Consider the following 18,122-nt stretch of genomic DNA (forward strand, 5'->3'; position numbering starts at 1 on the left):
CAATTTTTAATTGGGCAGGAAATACTCATGACAATCATAGTTTTCATTTCTGTAACTGGGCACATGGTTTACCTGTTTCTTCCTTTCTTCCTTCCTTCCTTTCTTTCTTTCTTTCTTTCTTTCTTTCTTTCTTTCTTTCTTTCTTTTTTTTACAGGCAGAGTTAGACAGTAAGAGAGAGAGAGACAGAGATAAAGGTTTTCCTTCCGTTGGTTAACCCCCCAAATGGCTGCTACGGCTGGCGCGCTGCGCCAATCTGAAGCCAGGAGCCAGGTGCTTCCTCCTGGTCTCCCATGTGGGTGCAGGGCCCAAGCACTTAGGCCATCCTCCACTGCCTTCCCGGGCCACAGCAGAGAGCTGGACTGGAGCAACCAGGACTAGAACCTGGGGTGCCGGCGCCGCAGGCGGAGGATTAGCCTATTGAGCCATGGCGCCAGCCTACCTGTTATTTCTAACTACCTTTTTCTATTACCCCTCCAGTGTTTGCTTTACCTTTGGCAAGCACCTCAGCTTGCTGTAGTTCTTTACCTGGTGAGGTAACCTATCCCTTCATTCTTTACATTTTATTTATAACAGTTGAGAAGATTTAACATATTTCATATGTGCAGATATAGCAGCATAATCATCCTTACCACGCTACCCCCTCTTCCCTGTGCTCCCACCTTCTGTCTTCCTTCCGTTCTGATTTTTTCTTTTAGTTTTTACAATAACATACTTTCAGTTTATTTTATAATCACAAGTTTAAACCTCCACTAAATAAAGCATTTAAAAAGCAGTAAGTAGAAAAACCACTGTTCCTCAAGAGTATAGACAAAGACTGTAACAACAGTCAAGTCTCAACATGTCAATTTCACTTACATATATTACATTTTTTGTAATCTGTATATTAGTTACCACAAACCAGGGAAAACATGATATTTACTTTTGGGGAATGTCTTATTTCACTAAGTATAATGATTTCTACTTGCATCTGTTTTATTGCTAAAGACAGGATTTCATTCTTTCTTTTTATGACTGAGTACCATTCCATAGTACAAATATGCCATATTTTCTTTTTCTTCTTAAATGATTTATTCATTTATTTGAAAGATAGAGTTACAGATAGGCAGAGGCAGAGAAAGAGAGAGAGAGAGAGAGAAAGAGAGAGAGAGGTCTTCCATCTGTTGGTTCACTCCCCCAAATGGCTATAATCACCAGAGCTGAACTGATCTGAAGCCAGGAGCCAGGAGCTTCTTCTGGGTCTCCCATGTGGGTGCAGGGGCCCAAGCACTTGGACCATCTTCTACTGCTTTCCCAGGCTGCAGAAAGGAGCTGGATCACAAGAGGAGCAGCTGGGACTCGAACCAGTGCCTATATGGGATGCCGGCACTGCAGGTTGTGCTTTACCCACTATGCCACAGGGCCGGCTCCCGTATTTTCTTTATTCACCCATCAGCTGATAAACATCTGAGTTGATTCTATAACTTAGCTATTGTAAATTGAACTGCAATAAACATGGAGGTGCAGATACCCTGCCTCTGCAGATTACTGGAGTGTCTACTTTCTGGGAATACCTGGAGGTGTGTGGTGGATGTGGCCAGGGAGCTCTATTCAGTGCTCCAGGGTGAAGGGAGTGTTAAGGTGACACCCAGGTTGAGCATGGTAAAACTCCTCTTTTTTTTTTTTTTTTTTTTTTTAAATCAAAGGGGAGGTTTGTTCTGTTGGCATAGACAGCTCATTTCCTCTCCTCGAAAAAGACCAGTGCCTGGGCACCAGCCCCAGTGGATATAATATTCGTCCACACTTCCACAAGGAAGTGGGTATAAGCAAATTACCCAGCAATGTCCCTCACCGGGGAACCAGGGAGCCCAGAGCATGTGGAGCCTCCCACTGTGACTGCCCAAAGTCCCGTCCACACCCTGAGCCTTCCAATGCAGCCTCAGTGTTTTCACATTCTCAGCACACAAGCCTCCTACAGACATGAGCAACCTCCTATCAATTCTCCCTGCCAGACTCAGAGTCTCCACTTTGCTGGTTGCTGGGCATGGACATAAGCTGGTGCAGCTGTTACGTATGTCCAAAATGGTACCCGCTCTCTATTGCCTTGTCACAGGATGCTGTTGCAAGGTGATTGGGGAAACAGAAATGTACTCCCCCCCTTTTGTCTCTCCTGTAGTTTGGCAGGTACATTCTCCCCGACAGGGCTCCAAGCCAGATTCCCTCCTGTTTTTTCCTGCAGCTTTATCACCAGAGGCTGCTGTAGTCTGGTCTCACCTTGTTCTCCAAAGCTGGTGTGGAGGCTCTCAGCTGCTGGGGTCTTGATTTGTGCATGTCCACACCCTCCACTTAGGTGTGCTGTGTCCCCCTAACCTGTGTAGCATTTCCTCTGCTGTTTTCTCCCTAACTCTTCCTTGAGACTACACTCTCTCCACTTTTTTTTAAAACTATCTTCTAGACTAGTGTGGTAAGCTCCCTCCCTACTCCACCATCTTAATCCAATCTCCAATAGTCTCTTAATGGAGTCTTTGTGTTTTTAACCTGGTAAGGTAATCTATCCCTTCATTCTTAAGTAAAACATGTATTAATGTATGTATTTACTCCCACAATGGAGTGCCTATGATTGACTCCTGGCTTTGGCTCCTGACTCTAGTTTCCTGCTAATGCAAACCCCAGAAAGCAGCAGTAAGCAGCAGTAATGGCTCAAGTAATTGGGTTCTTGCAACTTATGTTGTAAAACTGGATTGAATTCCTGGCTTCTGATTTCTGCCCAGTCCTGTTCTAGCCACTGTGGGCATTTAGGGGGTGAACTGGAAGATGGGAGTTCTCTGCATCAAATAAAATAAATAAATAAAATGGTCTATCAGTTAATGTCTGATTTTTTCAGTCTATCTTCTCTGTTAATAATGTTTTTTTTTGACAGGCAGAGTGGACAGTGAGAGAGAGAGTGACAGAGAGAAAGTCTTCCTTTTCTGTTGGTTCACCCTCCAATGGCCGCTGCGGCTGGTGTGCTGTGGCCAGCGCACCGCGCTGATCCGTTAGCAGGAGCCAGGTGCTTCTCCTGGTCTCCCATGGGGTGCAGGGCCCAAGGACTTGGGCCATCCTCCACTGCATTCCTGGGCCACAGCAGAGAGCTGGACAGAATCTGGCACCCCGATCGGGACTAGAATCCAGTGTGCTGGTGCCGCAGGCAGAGGATTAGCCTATTGAGCTGCGGCACCGGCCTGTTAATAACATTTTAAAATACTGTTTTTTTTTTTTTTTTGCATTTTCTTAGCTTTACCTTAAATGCTTTCTGTCTATTCACTTCTTTTTATTTATTTTAAAAAATATTTATTTATTTATTTGAAATACAGAGTTAAAGTGATGGAGAGACAGAGAAAATTCCATCTGTTGGTTCACTCTTCAGGTGGCCCCAATGTCTAGGGATGGCCCAGGCTGAAGCCAGGAGCCTAGGTGGCAGATGCCCAAACACTTGGACTATCTTCTGCTGCTTTCCCAGGCACGTTGGCAGGGAGCTGGATTGGAATTAGAGTAGCTGGGACTCAAGACAGCACCATATGGGATGCAAGTATCACAGGTGGCGGCTTAACTCAGAGTACCACAATGCCAGCCCCTATTCATTGCCTTCTAGATAAAGTATAGTTCAACCTATCATGTGATATTTGACTCTTTGCTATTTAATAATCTTTATCTCTTAATAAAACTCTTCTGTGATACTCAGATTATGGCTACACTCTATCCTTCACAGAATGCAGCATACTGGAAAACTGCCACCCAATAAGTCCTGTCAAGGAAGTCTTACCTGCTTGACCCAGGTGTCTGGCACATTCTCCATGATCTGAACTCAGGACACAGCCTTTGAGTGTTGGATGTAGGGTATTTAATGATTTCCTTTTTATTCCCCTTGGAGCAGGGTGAAAATGGATTTCCATTGCCCTGCATATATCAGCAAAATTCCAAAGTGCTTGTTAACCTATCCTGCATGATAACAAGCAGTTGCCTAGGCCCTTCTCTAAGAAAGAGACTCTTTTGGGCTGCCGTGTAGTAAAAACTGTTAGGGCATTGACTACCTTAATCCTCAGGCCTTATCTCAGAATATTTGGAAGAAGAAGTAGGTAATACAGGAGAAGGAATTCTTGTCACTGGCTCCCAAATTGAGAAAAGAAGTTATGAGTCACAAATATGTTGTAAATTATATTGTACAAATTTGTCTTGCCTTCAGGCTATCCACATAATTCAATAAATAAAATCCAGGACAGTTTGTGCAGAAGGAATACAAATAAGGAAGGATGTTTTTTGACAAAGTAGAGGTAGGAACAAATGTCATCTTTAAGGTCATGACTTAGTGTTTCTTACACACACAGACACATACATTTTTACAATAAGTTCCATTGTCACTCCCTCATGCTCCTATTGAACCTGTCAGTTTTCTACTGTCCTTGTTTAAGATACATTTGTAATAAATGAGTAAAAAAGAGAAATTTGAAGAAATAATAATTTCCATGCTGCAGATTTTTAAAATTACTTGTCAGGAAGTTGCTTTCTGGAGCTGATGCTGTAGTTCAATGAGTTAAGCCACACCTGTGACACTGGCATCCTATATGTGTGCAAGTTGAAGTCCTGGCTGCTTCACTTGCAATCTAGTCTCTGTAAACCATGTAGGAGACCCGGATGGAGTTTCTGGCTCCTGGCTTCGGTCTGCCCCAGCCCAAACTTTTGCAACCATTTTGGAAGAACCAGTGAATAGATTTCTCTCTTGCTCTGTTTCTTCCCCTCTCTTTCTGTCACTCTGCCTTTCAAATAAATAAAATAAATCTTAAATGAAAGTTGCTCTGTATCAGGGTTTTTGATCAGCAATGAGGTTATGTCAGGCCTGTCTGATCAGACATGCTCTAATTCTATATGTAGGTAATACGAAGGTATTAGTGGGGCTGGAGATGAAATCAAGAAATAGTAAAATACTAACAGAAAAGCTTTGCTATAATCTTGAAGTCTACTGAGAGCTCCAGATGAAGTACCTCTTACTGTGCTTAATCATTTGAAACGATGGCAGTGAAGGGACAATTCTAGTTAAGCAATTTCTCTGGCTTCTTTCACTGGAAGCCTATTTGTTTCTTCCCATCTGTGACCTTTGTTCTCTTATTTCCTGGTGCAACTGCTTTTGTAGAAGGATCAGCTAAACTCAATGTCTCTGACTAAACAGCAGGACTCTGGCTCTCACTGTCATGTTAAAGGGCAGAGGTCTAGGTTGCAAAATAGCAAGATTCAGGGCCCTTTAAAGCCAAAGTAACCCATTAGGCAGTCCGAGCACTTTACAGAATCTCCATCCTAAAGTAAACAGTTCTTGAAAAATGATTGCATGTGCAAATAATAGGCAAGAACAAGAGTAAGGTGGAGGAACTTGTAAATTCATAAAGAGTACTTATATATGATTTTCCTCTGTTAGAATTTCCCTGAGACCTTTTTTTAAAGATTTTATTTATCTGAGAGGTAGAGTCACAGACCAAGAGAGGGAAGAGACTGAGAGAAAAGATTTTCCATTCACTGGTTCACTCCACAGATGGCTGCAATGGCCATCTAAGCCCAACCAAAGCAAGGAGCCAGGAGCCAAGAGCCAGGAGCTTCTTCTATACAGGGGCCCAAGCACTTGGGCCATCTTCTATTGCTCTCCCAGGTCATAGCTGAGAGCTGGATTGGAAGAGGAGCAGCTGGGACTAGAACTGGCACCCATATGGGATGCCGGCACTGCAGGCAGAGGTTTAGCCCACTATACCGCAGCACTGGCCCCTCCCTGAGACCTTGAAAGAGTTTTCCTCACTGGAGTCACATGACTATGTTTGAACTCTAAAGATGAACCACAGAAGGATGGCTCTGGAAGCAAGGGCTGGGAAGCAAGACATCAAGGAAGACTGGTGGCAACTCTCTTGAGGAGGGAGCATGGTGGTTGGGAGGGGTTAACAGAAATGCTGAACATGGGCTGGCGCCAGTGGCTCACTTGGTTAATCCTCTGCCTGCGGTGCTGGCATCCCATATGGGCGCCGGATTCTAGTCCTGGTTGCTCCTCTTCCAGTCCAGCTCTCTGCTGTGGCCCAGGAAGGCAGTGGAGGATGGCCCAAGTGCTTGGGCCCCTGCACCCGCATGGGTGACCAGGAAGAAGCATCTGACTCCTGGCTTCGGATTGGCGCAGCGCAACAGTCGTAGGGGCCATTTGGGGGGTGAACGAACGGAAGGAAGACCCTTTTCTCTGTCTCTCTCTCATTGTCTATAACTCTACATGTCAGATAAAAAAAAAAAAAAGAAAAGAAAAGAGATGCTGAACATGATGAGGGTAGGAAAGAAGGCTCTGATGGGGTCTAGTGGTGACTAAGAAGCATCCAGAGCAGGAGTGTCAGTAACAGAGCTGACGTAGCCTGAGTTCATGGGAATACCTCCTCATGTGTAGCCTCCCAAGAAAGGCAGTGACATTCATAAGACCAGGAACATGGTCATACTGGCCTGGGGTAATCAGCTGGCTTTATGTGCTAACCCCTGAGTTTATATTAGAATTTGTGATTTTAATGATAATTTATTAATATTATTAATATTTCTAATGTAAACACTGCTTAATTCAGTGATTCTGTGCCCGGTTTCCAAGTGTACTGGGGCACTCTGTAGTTTAATTCAGAATCCTACGTTGCAGTCAGGGTGTCAGCTAGGGTTTGGATCATCTGAAGGCTTGACTGCATGGATCCATTCTGAAGATGGCTCACTCACGTGCCTCACAACTTCACACTCATTGTTTGCAGTAGAAATCTGTTCTTTGCTACATGGACCTGTGTATAAGTGTGCTTGAGTGTTCTCAAAACATTTAAGCTGGCTTTCTTCAGAGTGAGTGACTGAAGAGAGTGCAATATCGCCCATGACCATATTTTATAAGTGATATTTTATCATTTTTGTCTGTTGTAATAATTGTACAGGACAGTCCTATATTTTATGAGAGGGGCTACATGGGGGCATGAACACCAGGAGGCAAGAGTTGTTGGGAGCTACTTTGGAGGTTGACTCCATTATCTGGGATTTATACACAGATTTCATAGAATATAAACTCCATAAAGTTAGAAATTTTTGAATTTTTTATCACAGTTATAGCCTGAGTGGCTCCTAAATTGTAGGCACTCAATAAAGATTTGTTAAATGAGTGAATAAATGGACTCCTGGCTCAAAATCTCTTACGTGAAAGATTCTTTTGTTCTTTGAGTTTTGTAGGAACAAAAGATGTTTCTTCAAAGAGTTTGGGGGGTGAAGAGATTAGATGATATCCAGCAGGAATTTGCAAGAACATTCTGGAGGGATATATTGATAATGTTGCTAATAAATGGTCATGATGCTGTTGTTAAATGAGTTCCTGATTCTGTATTAGAAACTTTCTTTTAATCTATGTCACATCATGTGTATAAGTTTTTGCTTATGCATTGTGATAAAGGGTAAAGAATTACAATACAGATACTATGAAGAAGATTAACATTCACATGCACACATACATGTTGTTGCTCTAGGATATAAATGGGAAGGAAACCAAGAGATTGCTAGAATGTCAGATTGGGTCTTTTGTAGAAAAGTGTCTGGCATAATCTCGACACTTAAATTACACCCTGGCAGAGAATAGACAGTTTAAGTTTATCATGAGACTGTATTTTAAAAAGAGAGGAGTCAGGGTAGTATTTAGAAAGAGAATAGTCTGGTTAGTATTCAAAAGCTGCCAAAGATCTAAGAGGAAAGGGCTATGTATGCTCCGCTTCTTGATGGCAGGGGAATTGTGTAATGTGCTGTCATTTTTGGTATCTGCTGGGATCTACACTTCCAAAGAGAGAAGACTAACTTGTGCAAAGCCATGTGACCATCACCACCACTCAAACCATGTATTGTCCCTGAGGAACTTTGTGGGATTTATTTATTTATTTGTTTTTACTGCTGGAAGCCTTTGGGGAGATTCTGCCACCACTTCAAGATCTCCATCCTAGGCATCATTTTTCCTCCTTGAAGATGTTGTATGTTTGTGAGGCACTAGGACGAAAGGAATTATTTATAGAAAAAGCCTAACTGTTTATTTCTTGATGGTTTACAGAGGAATGCTTATCTCTTTACATCTTCTCAGGAGGGTCTGCAAAGTAGCTTCAGCTGATCTCTGGACACTGATACAGGGGTCTTGCCGAAGTGCTTGGAGCCCTGAAATTGAAAGAATAGCAAAGTTAAGGAAATGGGGAGCCAGAGCCAGCAAGAAGAAAAACCCAAACCACGGTCCAATTTATGCAGCCCTGCATAGCTCACTACTGAATGTCAGCCCTACTTGGGGTTTAGGTCTTAATGCTCACAGTTTGCCCTAAAGAGTAGGACTTGGACCTACATGTTGAGACACTATTTTTATAATTAAAATAGAAGAAGAGAAGACCCTGACCTTGTGATCAATAGGTTTACACAATTAGAATATTGTAGTCTGTTGGAAAGAATGCCTGCAAAGGGGCAGAGTAAAGGTTGATTTATACTCTGGAGAAATTCCAGTACCTGTAGGGCATCAGAGACAATAATCAGGTACTAAGATTTTCAGTTTTTGGATTCATATGGGACTTAGAGCAGCGATAGTTTCTCTTTCCATAAGATGTTAACAATATACCAGGCAGAAACTAGGGTTAGTACTCACGTGTGGTCAGTTGTTCTCTATCTAATAACTCCACATATTGGCTGGTCAAATTGAGAACAATGGCATCTAAAGTCAACAGGAGAATAAATTGCTGATTTCATTACAGGTGAAAAGCAGATAAGGTTAACTCAGCTGCTCACTAGAAGACAAACCGGTCTGTCCAGTGAATGAACAAATTATATAACCCCTTTTGCATCACATTGATGATATGATGGTGCATTCTTTTGGCTCTTCAGTGCTATTTTTGAAAGTGGTCACTCATCCAAAGTGTATTTGGCAAAGTTCACACAATGGTCTTCCAAGGGAACCAGTTGTTGCCAGGGGTTCAAATCTATGTAGATATGGACCCTGTTTTAAAAAAGCTTCCATGATTCATTAATGAAACCTTGGATTTTAATTCATTTTTAAGGTCTGTTGATTGTGAGCTGCATTAGTGGGAATAGCTTTCAAGATAAGACTTAGAATTTCATAATGGAAGGATCATCAGAGAGGTAAGAGGGAAGTGAAGTCAGTTGTCCAGAATAACACAGTGGCACCAAGGCTGGCTGGCTGTCACATCAACAAACTACACTTCCACCATGTTGCTTTACAAACTCTCAGCATGAACTGAGCATAGGCTATTGAGCTTGATTAACTTTTGTATTAAGAGGTGAAATGAAGGAAAGTATGTCTGCAGGGACAGCAGGCTTGAAGCAACAACTTAGGGAAAAGAAGGAACAATGACTTTGAACCAGAAGAAGCACATGGGCCTGGTAGGGAGACTCATCTGTTGGGAGGGGAGTGAGTGTTGCTAAGTCAGGAGAAGTTACGCATTTTCATTTGCGAGAGAAAGAAAACAAGTTTGCTTCAGGAAAGCTGTTTTAAGACATAAAATGAATTTTTCCTGACCTTTTAATTTGCTTTCTTTCAGTCATACCAGTGCACACTGGAGTAGCTTCCAAAGCAACACTTGAGGGAAAACAGCAATTGAACCTGAGTAGGAAAAGAGGGTGTGAGCTCACCTGTGAGTTTGACAGCTGCACTCCTGATCATCTCCCAGTTGCTGGTGAAGAAGGTGAATGAGTGTGTGTGTAGGATCCACAGAATCTCTTGGTTTTTCTTTGCCTAGAAGAGGTAAAGTGTATTTGGCAAAGTTCACATGACTGGAAATGACCTTTGGCATCCTCAGCAGGGAACTGGAAAGGACAGTGAGTGATGTTACAGCCACACATCATTGATTGAAAGACATCTTATGGCTATTTTGATCTCTGTGTAATCTGGGGTTTAAGGGACTGTTCAACAGATGTGAATTTCAGAAACCTAGGAGAACAGATCCAAGTCATGACTTGGGAAAGGAGCAGAGGGTAATGAGGCAGGACACCAAAAGGCACTGCTATCCTTGCAAGATACTTCTGGTTTTGTCTAGAGATTCCTTGCTATGTGGTTTGCTCTTCTGAGATTTGTGGAGTCTTATCCTGATGTTTTGGAGGCATCATCCACTGTACACTCACCAATTTCACACAGAATTGCCTGTAGAAATCCCTGGCCCTTGGTAGATCCTGATCAAGGAGACGGTCTAATACTCCATAGAGTTCCTGCAGCCCCAGGAAAGGAACGCAGACAATCAAGACATCACGGCAGGCCTAGAAAACAGTTCCTGTGTCACAACTATGATGCTAGGATCCTCTTCTGGAAGAAAGAAATGCTCTTTAGTATTGGGAAAGAGGCATAAAAGTCGGAGGTGTGAAGGGCTTTGCTGTCATTGCTGGTGCTTTCCCACTATCAAGGACGGAAGAATAACTTGGGAAGAGATGGCAAGAAATAATCCAGAATGGTAGAAAAGACTTCCTGGTTCATCTGGCTTAATAGTCCAGCCAGACTGGTTTACCAGTACTTCTCAGCTGTGGGGAGAGGAGGAGGTGCAGGTGCCTGTGGAGGGCCACTTACAGTTCCAATCTTGGGATTGGGATCCCAGAGGTGGAGAAGGAATGAAATCATGCTCTTTTTTATTTCCTCAGCAAAAAATCCCTTCCATCTTTTTCCTGCTAAGGATGACAGATTCTCAAACAGTAAGATGGCCGTCAGTCTCACATCATCCTGCTCCTGTGGTGACAAATGCATGTGGTGGGTGAATATCATCTCACAGAATCTTCCACATGGCTTCCACCTCACTCTACCCCACTTCAGCAAAGGCAGGCTGGATTCCAGGCCTTTGCGACCTTGTCACAGCCTCTGTATGTTCCCAAAATGCTGTACCCTCCCCAGATGCTGTCAGTGTGTCCTACAGTTAACAAACCCTGGGGTTGGTGTTGACAGGGTGCCATAGACCTGGAGACTGGACCTCTGTCTTTGAGTAGCTAGCAGGAAAATGTTTTCACAGGAAGGATAAACAGGGGTGCCTGCAGCAGACTGGGGGGGAGCTGGTGCTTCCTGCTAGTTGTGTGTTTTTAACATAGAAGGCTGATTACATTGCTAGCTTAGAGTTACTGGGATTCTACGCCAAATACTAGTACTCTCTCCAAGATGACAAATACTTTCTAAAGGGATTACCGTCAGCTTGAGGATTTGGACCTTGGGTGTCAAGTAAGTGCCCAGCCCTACTTTAAGTATGTGAGGACACAAAAGTTCAGGTGGTGGAGGAAGCTGGCCTCCTGCTATCTTACATTATGGACTTTGCTTGTATGGTTCAGAGTTCCAACTGAAAGAAAGGAAGGAAGGAAGAACTTAGATGAATAAGTTGTTATTTCTTCCCCCAGGCCTGGGAAAGTAGTTTAAAATACCCCTATGAACACAGAGGGGAAAAAAGGAAAACTGGTCCTAAGTAGTTAGTTAAACAATAAACCAAAAGGAAGTTAATATAGATCTTTTAAAAAAGTAAAGATGGCTAATTGGAAAAAAGGCCAGAAAGGCTAAATAAATATATGAAATGTGATCTTGTATAATAGAAATAAAAGTAGAATGATGTTCATTTAAATAGATTAATGATAAGGTCAAGACATTATTAAAAGATCTCTTTTTATAAAATGAAAGCAAACCAAAAACAAAATGCTAAAAAGATAGAGGTATTTTCTTTTTTTTTTTTGGTCAGAACAAAATGTCTTTTATTTTATTTGCACACATTTCATAAACACAGAGAGGTGTTTTCTTAAAAAACAAAATTTTAGAGTTTTCCAAAAGTCAGTGGTCTAATGATAAGTCCAGGAAGAAGAAAGCAATGGGGATGATGAGCAAGCAGAAAAAAGAAGTGTCAAAAGTTCACTGGATGGTGGCAGAAATATTTGAGGGCATCTAGTAAGTGTCTTCACTTTTATATGAGAAAGCAGAGTTTCAGTAAAGTGATTGCTCAGGGACAGGGAGGGAACATTAGCAAGAAGGTACAGGAACATGAGGGGCCGCCATGTTCTCTGTTCTACTGTTTCCTTGAAGTGGTCCCACATTTTGAGAATTCCAAGGAAATACTTCAAAATTCACAGGAATTAAAAAAAAAAAGAGAAAACTTGGTGAGTACAAATGGTGTCCTTAAGTCTATTTATGAGAATACAGGGGTGAAGAATCACAGAATCAAATGTAATTGTATAAAGAGTAATATTAGAGAACAACTAGCATGTGATTACTGCATCCCAAATTTGGTCAAACTGTATTTTACGCAAATGTGAGGGACTTGAGATCTAACAGGAATGAGAATGGCACGATTTTAGGTTTCCTCTCTTTTTTTCTTCTGTATAAACACTGAGAAACACTATCTTGAGCACAAAACTGTTAGGCAAATTTGTGATTTACTGGAGGCTCTGGTCTAAGAGAATGATTAATAATATTGGGTCACCAGTAACTCAGAAAACCTAACAGATGGTGCTGTAGCGATGATTTCAGCCTTTTCTTTTGATAGTTTATCATCAATCGTCTTCATATTGAAGAAAAAAACACAGTCACTTTCTTCTTGCAACAGAAGATACTAAATTTGGAGGGAGATCAATAAGCAGTTTTGAGGATGAAGTGAAAATTAAAAGTGATGTTGGTAAATTGGAGAAAATAATTAGAAATAGTCAGGAAGCAGCTTTCAAAGATCAGGTTTAGGGTAATTAAGTGAGAAATACAAAACTGAATTATTAACTGTGAGTATATAGTGCAGATTCAAGTCTTGAGTTCCATATGGTTAACAAATTGAGAAAGTGAGGAGGAAGGGGCAAGGTTAAAGAAAAATGGAGCAAATAAATGAGATAAGGTTAGACTTGAGAGGCAATTTTTCTTTTGATTGTATTCAATACTTCTAGGGCCTCATTTAGACACACAACCCAGTCATTGGCTTGTAAAATATTTAATGAGCAGAAAAATTAGATTTGTGAAGAATAATGGAGGAAATGAAGACTTTTCAATCTGGAGACTCAAAGGTAAGTAGGTAATTTAATAAAACTTTGACGTTTATGAAGGATGCACCGGGGGGAAGGAAACTAGCAGTTTTCCATCTTCTCTGACAACAGAACAAGAGCAGGCAGGTTTAGATGACAAAATAATAGATTTGAATTAGACGTAAAATAGATTTTGACATTGATGGCAGTGAATAAAGCAAAAATAAACACCAAAATCTAGTTCCCAGGGAGATATAAGGAAAAAGACCCTTCTCTGCCTGGGATAGCCAATTGATCTTTTTTGAAATGAGGCTGTAGATTAGAACAGGGGTTTGGCAGATTTTGTCTGTGTGAGAGGCTGGCCAGTAAATAATTTAGACTTTGGTTCTGCTGGTGTGGCGTGAAAGTAGCCCTAGATAATATATAACTAATAGGTGTTCTAATAAAACTTTATTTATAAAGTAGGCCAAGGGCCAGAATTGGACCATGGGCTGTAGTTTACTGACTTCCAGATGAAACGAGTCTTTGTGTCTTGGAAGTGGAGAAGACAGTGTTGGAGACAGCATTGTTGCTAGGTAGGCTCTTGTACAGCCTTGAGTACTGCCATAATTTGTGTTTTTCCCAAAACAAACCTTGAGATGAAGATTTGGAAGTACAAGTAACTTATTTGGAAGGGTTGTTGAAAAAGCATGCTGGGAAAGTGGGAATGAGAAAGGGAGGGGAAAAAAGCTAAGACAAACATTATTAACGAGTGTGTTACCTTTATGAGCAAATGGAGCTCAAACTGCCTGAGTACTGAGGAAGCTAGGGGATTCATCTACAAACTCCTGTTTCCCACTGTCTGAAGGTTTTTCCCAGGGTCCCTCTTCCCCCGACAGCTTTGGCCCACATTGCTTAGAGCTATTATGGTTCCTAGGCTGGGATCACCCACAGGCAGACAGATGCATGAAAGCAACAGTCTGCATGGATGTTACATGAAGGTGGCCTCTGGTGCAGGGCAAAGAATCTGGGGGGGACCTTGACATTGTCTTCTACAAGCACTACCTGAACCTTTTCCTGCTCACTCACTTCTTCTGGGGAGGGAAGCTTCCTGAACAGGCTCACTTACATCTTCAAAGAAGGTTCTAGTCTGCAGCACGATTTCTTTGAAGTAGAAGCTCACATCTCTGTCTGTGAGTAGCTCCAGGATCCTTTTGAGTGCCTTCAGGCTCTCACAGACGACTTCGGTGCGAGCCAAGTGATACAGGCCTCTGATGATGGATTCTAACATTAGCTGCTTGTGCTTCTTCACCTATTTTGAAATAAGGCCCTTTAATCTGGGAAATTGTTCTGTGCATATCTGGAATAGGGTAGGAGGCCCCAGATGAGGAAATTAAAATTCTGTTAGAGTCACAAGTGCTTCAACTCAAGAGCCACCAGTTCAGCAATTTATTTGGATTTTCATTTAATATCTTGCAACCACTAGAGTAGTAGGTTAGTAAATAATTATTTCAAAACTCTATTGAGGTGGACTGTTTTCCCCAAGAACACCTTTTACCTTGTGAGGGGCTCCAGACGCTGTGTTGCCAAGTCCTCGGATGGCCATTTGCCTCAGAGTGGCATTGGAGTCCCAGGCACTCTGATCCATCAAGATCAGTACCTCCCGCAGATTCCCATGCTTCCAAAGGATCGACTCCTTCATGAGCTGAAATCAACACACTCCTCCCCTTTAGTTAGGCGAGTGGCCTCCTTTCAGGAAGCTGCCAAAGGCATAAGGACTACAGATAGAGAGAGCTCCTTGCTGCTTGTAGAACAGAGGAAGAAGCCCTTGTAGGAATCAGCATATCTTGCAGAAGCTAAGCTCTAGATGTGAACAGCCCACAGCCAAGGCTATGGGATGATAGGAACAGGATAATGAGAGAAAAGGGCTTTTCTAGTCTGAATGAACAGGTGGGGCAGAGAAAACAGGAATCACTGACGATGTTTCATCCCTGGATTGGCTGGGCTCATCTTTATACCAGAGTTGGAAGGGTCAGTAATATTATATATGGTGGTTACTGTTTGCTTTTTACCCTCCCAGATTTATTCCCCTCCCTTCTTTGCCCTGGAAGATTGATTTCTGCAGACCAGAAGGCAGGAGGCGGCTGAGAGTGATTACTGCCTGCTACTTTGCTCCTGGTGTAGGTATCTGAGGCAATAGCTGGTCCTTCTACTACTAAAATGTCACCATGAAGACCTCACTTCCATGCGTACAGCTCTTTCTGAGCTGTAGACTCTGAGAGAACTACTCCAAAGGGACCCAGTGAGCATGCTCTGATGGCTGCTCTCTCTTGCCTCAGAGAAGAAAGCTGTGCCGGTTATCCGGTAGTTCTCTGATGAGGAGGTGAGAGATGAGAACAGTTGCTCCATGATTTCCAGTATGACTCTGTGTTGCCACACTGCCATGCTCCTAGAAAAGGAAGATTTTAGCAGAGAGTATTTTTTTTAGGACAATGTAGGAAATCTTAGTCTACTTGTTCATCAGACAAATAATTTACCTAAAAAGAAACACTTGATCAAAGATCACAAACCTTAAACTTTAAAATAGCCTATCTAGGAGTTCAATTTAAATGTAGTTTTTCTAAAATTGCTCACTTGATTTGTTTTTTGAAGGGTGTTGGGGGTTTGGGACAGATCTTGGCATCTCTTACCACTCTCTTTTGCTCTTATTTCCCTGTTCTCCATTGACTAAAAATCATAAGTGGGTCAGTTATTGTCAGAAAAGTTGCCTGTATTACATTTCTATTTTTTTGGATTTGGTTTTCTCCTTGGTATCTGCATATTACCTGGCCAGTGCACATACTCCTATGTGATGGGTAGCAGGACTGCTGAGTAGGCCCCATAAGTTGTCCCCCTCATCAGATTCTTTTGCAAGGCCTTCTCTCATGGCTTGGGTTTGCAAACATTTCAGAGTTGCAGTTGAGAGCCTAAAAGGAGAAAGTCCGTTGCCGTCAAGAGCTTAATGGAGACAGTCAGCATTTGCAAAAGTAAGCCAACTCCGTACAGGGAATTTCACAATTTCTGTTCCCCATAATGATCTATCACTCCTGGATCATTGGATGTTCTGCAAAGGAAACACAGGCAGACTTGCTCTCATACTTTAGCCTTGGTGTTAAAGTAGATATTCAGATAGCTTGAGCCAGCAAATAATGCCTCAAAATCTCATCAATGCCCCATGACAAAAAAAGCCCTGAGAATGAAAGTGAAAAATATTGTATTTCATTGATTCTAGAATACTGTATTTGAAATCAAGGTGTCTCCTGCAGTATATGGTGTGTTACAATTATTGTTGACCAGATGGTAGCTTTAATGTAGTTGCTATTGTCTGTGCAGTGACATGGACATGCATGGATTTAGACAGAGCTCTTTTCACTGCTGTCATTTTAGTAAAGTTACATGTATTATTGGGATTGCATGTATTGAGTATAAATGCTGTTTATAATGTCTTCATTTCGTGATTTTTCAGCTTAGCAGTTAAGATGTGCACATTCCACATGATAGTACTTGGGTTTGACCACTGACTCTGGCTCCTGTTTCCAGTTTCCTGCTAATGCGTACTCTGGGAGGTGATGATGGCTCAAGTAATTGAGTTCTGCCACCCATATGGGAGACCTGGTTTGAGTTCCTGGCTCCTGCTTTGTATTCAGCCTAACCCTAGCTCAGCCCCAGGCATTGAAGGCATTGCAGGAGCGGGCCAGCAGGTTGGAGTTCTTTCTGTCTGTCTGTGCCTTCCAAGCAAACAAGTGAAATTTAAAATGTCTTTAAAATGGTTGCATGATGATTTTTTTTTTTTTTACTTTTTTTTTTTTTATTTAATGAATATAAATTTCCAAAGTACGACTCATGGGTTACAATGGCTTCCCCCCCGATACCGTCCCTCCCACCAACAACCCTCCCCTTTCCCACTCCCTCTCCCCTTCCATTCACATCAAGATTCATTTTCGATTATCTTAATATTCAGAAGATCAGCTTAGTATACCTTAAGTAAGTATTTCAACAGTTTGCTCCCACACAGAAACATAAAGTGAAAAATAATAGATGATTTTTTTAAAATGATGATGAAATCAGATCAGACCTATTGTCATGTTTAATCCCAGTGAGAGTCAAGTTGGGAATTGAAAATTTCTTTCTTTTTTTTTTTTTTTTTTTTTTCTTTTTTTTTTTACAGAAGATCAGTTTAGTGTACATTAAGTAAAGATTTCAGTCGTTTGCACCCCCATAGAAACACAAAGTGAAATATACTGTTTGAGTACTCGTTATAGCATTAAGCCTCAGTGTACAGCACGTTAAGGACCGAGATCCTACATGAGGAGTAAGTGCACAGTGACTCCTGTTGTTGACTTTACCAATTGACACTCCTGTTTATGGCATCAGTAATCTCCCTATGCACCAGTTATGAGTTTCCAAGGCTATGGAAGCCCCTTGAGTTCTCCGACTCTTATCTTGTTTAGACACGGTCATAGTCAAAGTGGAGGTTCTCTCCTCCCTTCAGAGAAAGGCACCTCCCTCTTTGAAGACCTGTTCTTTCCACTGGGATCTCACTCACAGAGATCTTTTTGCCAGAGTGTCTTGGCTTTCCATGCCTGAAATACTCTCATGGGCTTTTCAGCCAGATCCGAGTGCCTTTAGGGCTGATTCTGAGGCCAGAGTGCTATTTAGGACATCCGCCATTCTATGAGTCTGCTGAGTATCTCACTTCCCATGTTGGATCACTCTCCCCTTTATTTATTCTATCGGTTGGTGTTAGCAGATACTAGACTTGTTTATGTGCTCCCTTTGACTCTTAGTCCTTTCATTATGATCAATTGTGAACTGAAATTGATCACTTGGAGTAGTGAGATGGCATTGGCACATGCCACCTTGATGGGATTGAATTGGAATCCCCTGGTATGTTTCCAACTCTACCAATTGGAAAAATGGTTGCATGATGATTTAACATTGGAATGAAAAGTTATACGAAAGGGCAGAGAAGCAGAATGATACAATATAGGATGAACATTTATACCTCATAATCTACAAGTATTTTTTGATAAATACAAAATAAAACTTTGGTAGTATAAGAAACCATTAATTCATGACTTAATTTGGAGTCTTTTTTTCTCAAATAGCATTTTTATTTCAGTTG

General features: G+C 41.8%; 1 protein-coding gene across 5 annotated transcripts in view; it reads right to left on the bottom strand.

Annotated features, from left to right (window-relative positions):
• Nucleotides 1-8,032: 8,032 nt before the first annotated feature.
• Nucleotides 8,033-18,122, bottom strand: part of MROH2B (maestro heat like repeat family member 2B) — a 72,138-nt gene continuing 62,048 nt past the window's right edge. For all 5 annotated transcript variants that reach the window (XM_051853780.2, XM_051853779.2, XM_008262154.4 and 2 more), the window contains 9 exons: nucleotides 15,784-15,924; nucleotides 15,293-15,407; nucleotides 14,517-14,663; nucleotides 14,088-14,270; nucleotides 10,581-10,736; nucleotides 10,145-10,276; nucleotides 9,656-9,758; nucleotides 8,655-8,720; nucleotides 8,033-8,182 (listed from right to left, as the gene is read on the bottom strand). In XM_051853780.2, coding sequence (XP_051709740.2) covers nucleotides 8,076-8,182; nucleotides 8,655-8,720; nucleotides 9,656-9,758; nucleotides 10,145-10,276; nucleotides 10,581-10,736; nucleotides 14,088-14,270; nucleotides 14,517-14,663; nucleotides 15,293-15,407; nucleotides 15,784-15,924 — 1,150 coding nt within the window. In that variant the 3' untranslated portion in view covers nucleotides 8,033-8,075. The remainder of the gene's footprint in view (nucleotides 8,183-8,654; nucleotides 8,721-9,655; nucleotides 9,759-10,144; nucleotides 10,277-10,580; nucleotides 10,737-14,087; nucleotides 14,271-14,516; nucleotides 14,664-15,292; nucleotides 15,408-15,783; nucleotides 15,925-18,122) is intronic.

The sequence above is a fragment of the Oryctolagus cuniculus genome, chromosome 14 (assembly GCF_964237555.1).
Source record: "Oryctolagus cuniculus chromosome 14, mOryCun1.1, whole genome shotgun sequence".
In the NCBI taxonomy this organism is placed as follows: Eukaryota; Metazoa; Chordata; class Mammalia; order Lagomorpha; family Leporidae; genus Oryctolagus; species Oryctolagus cuniculus.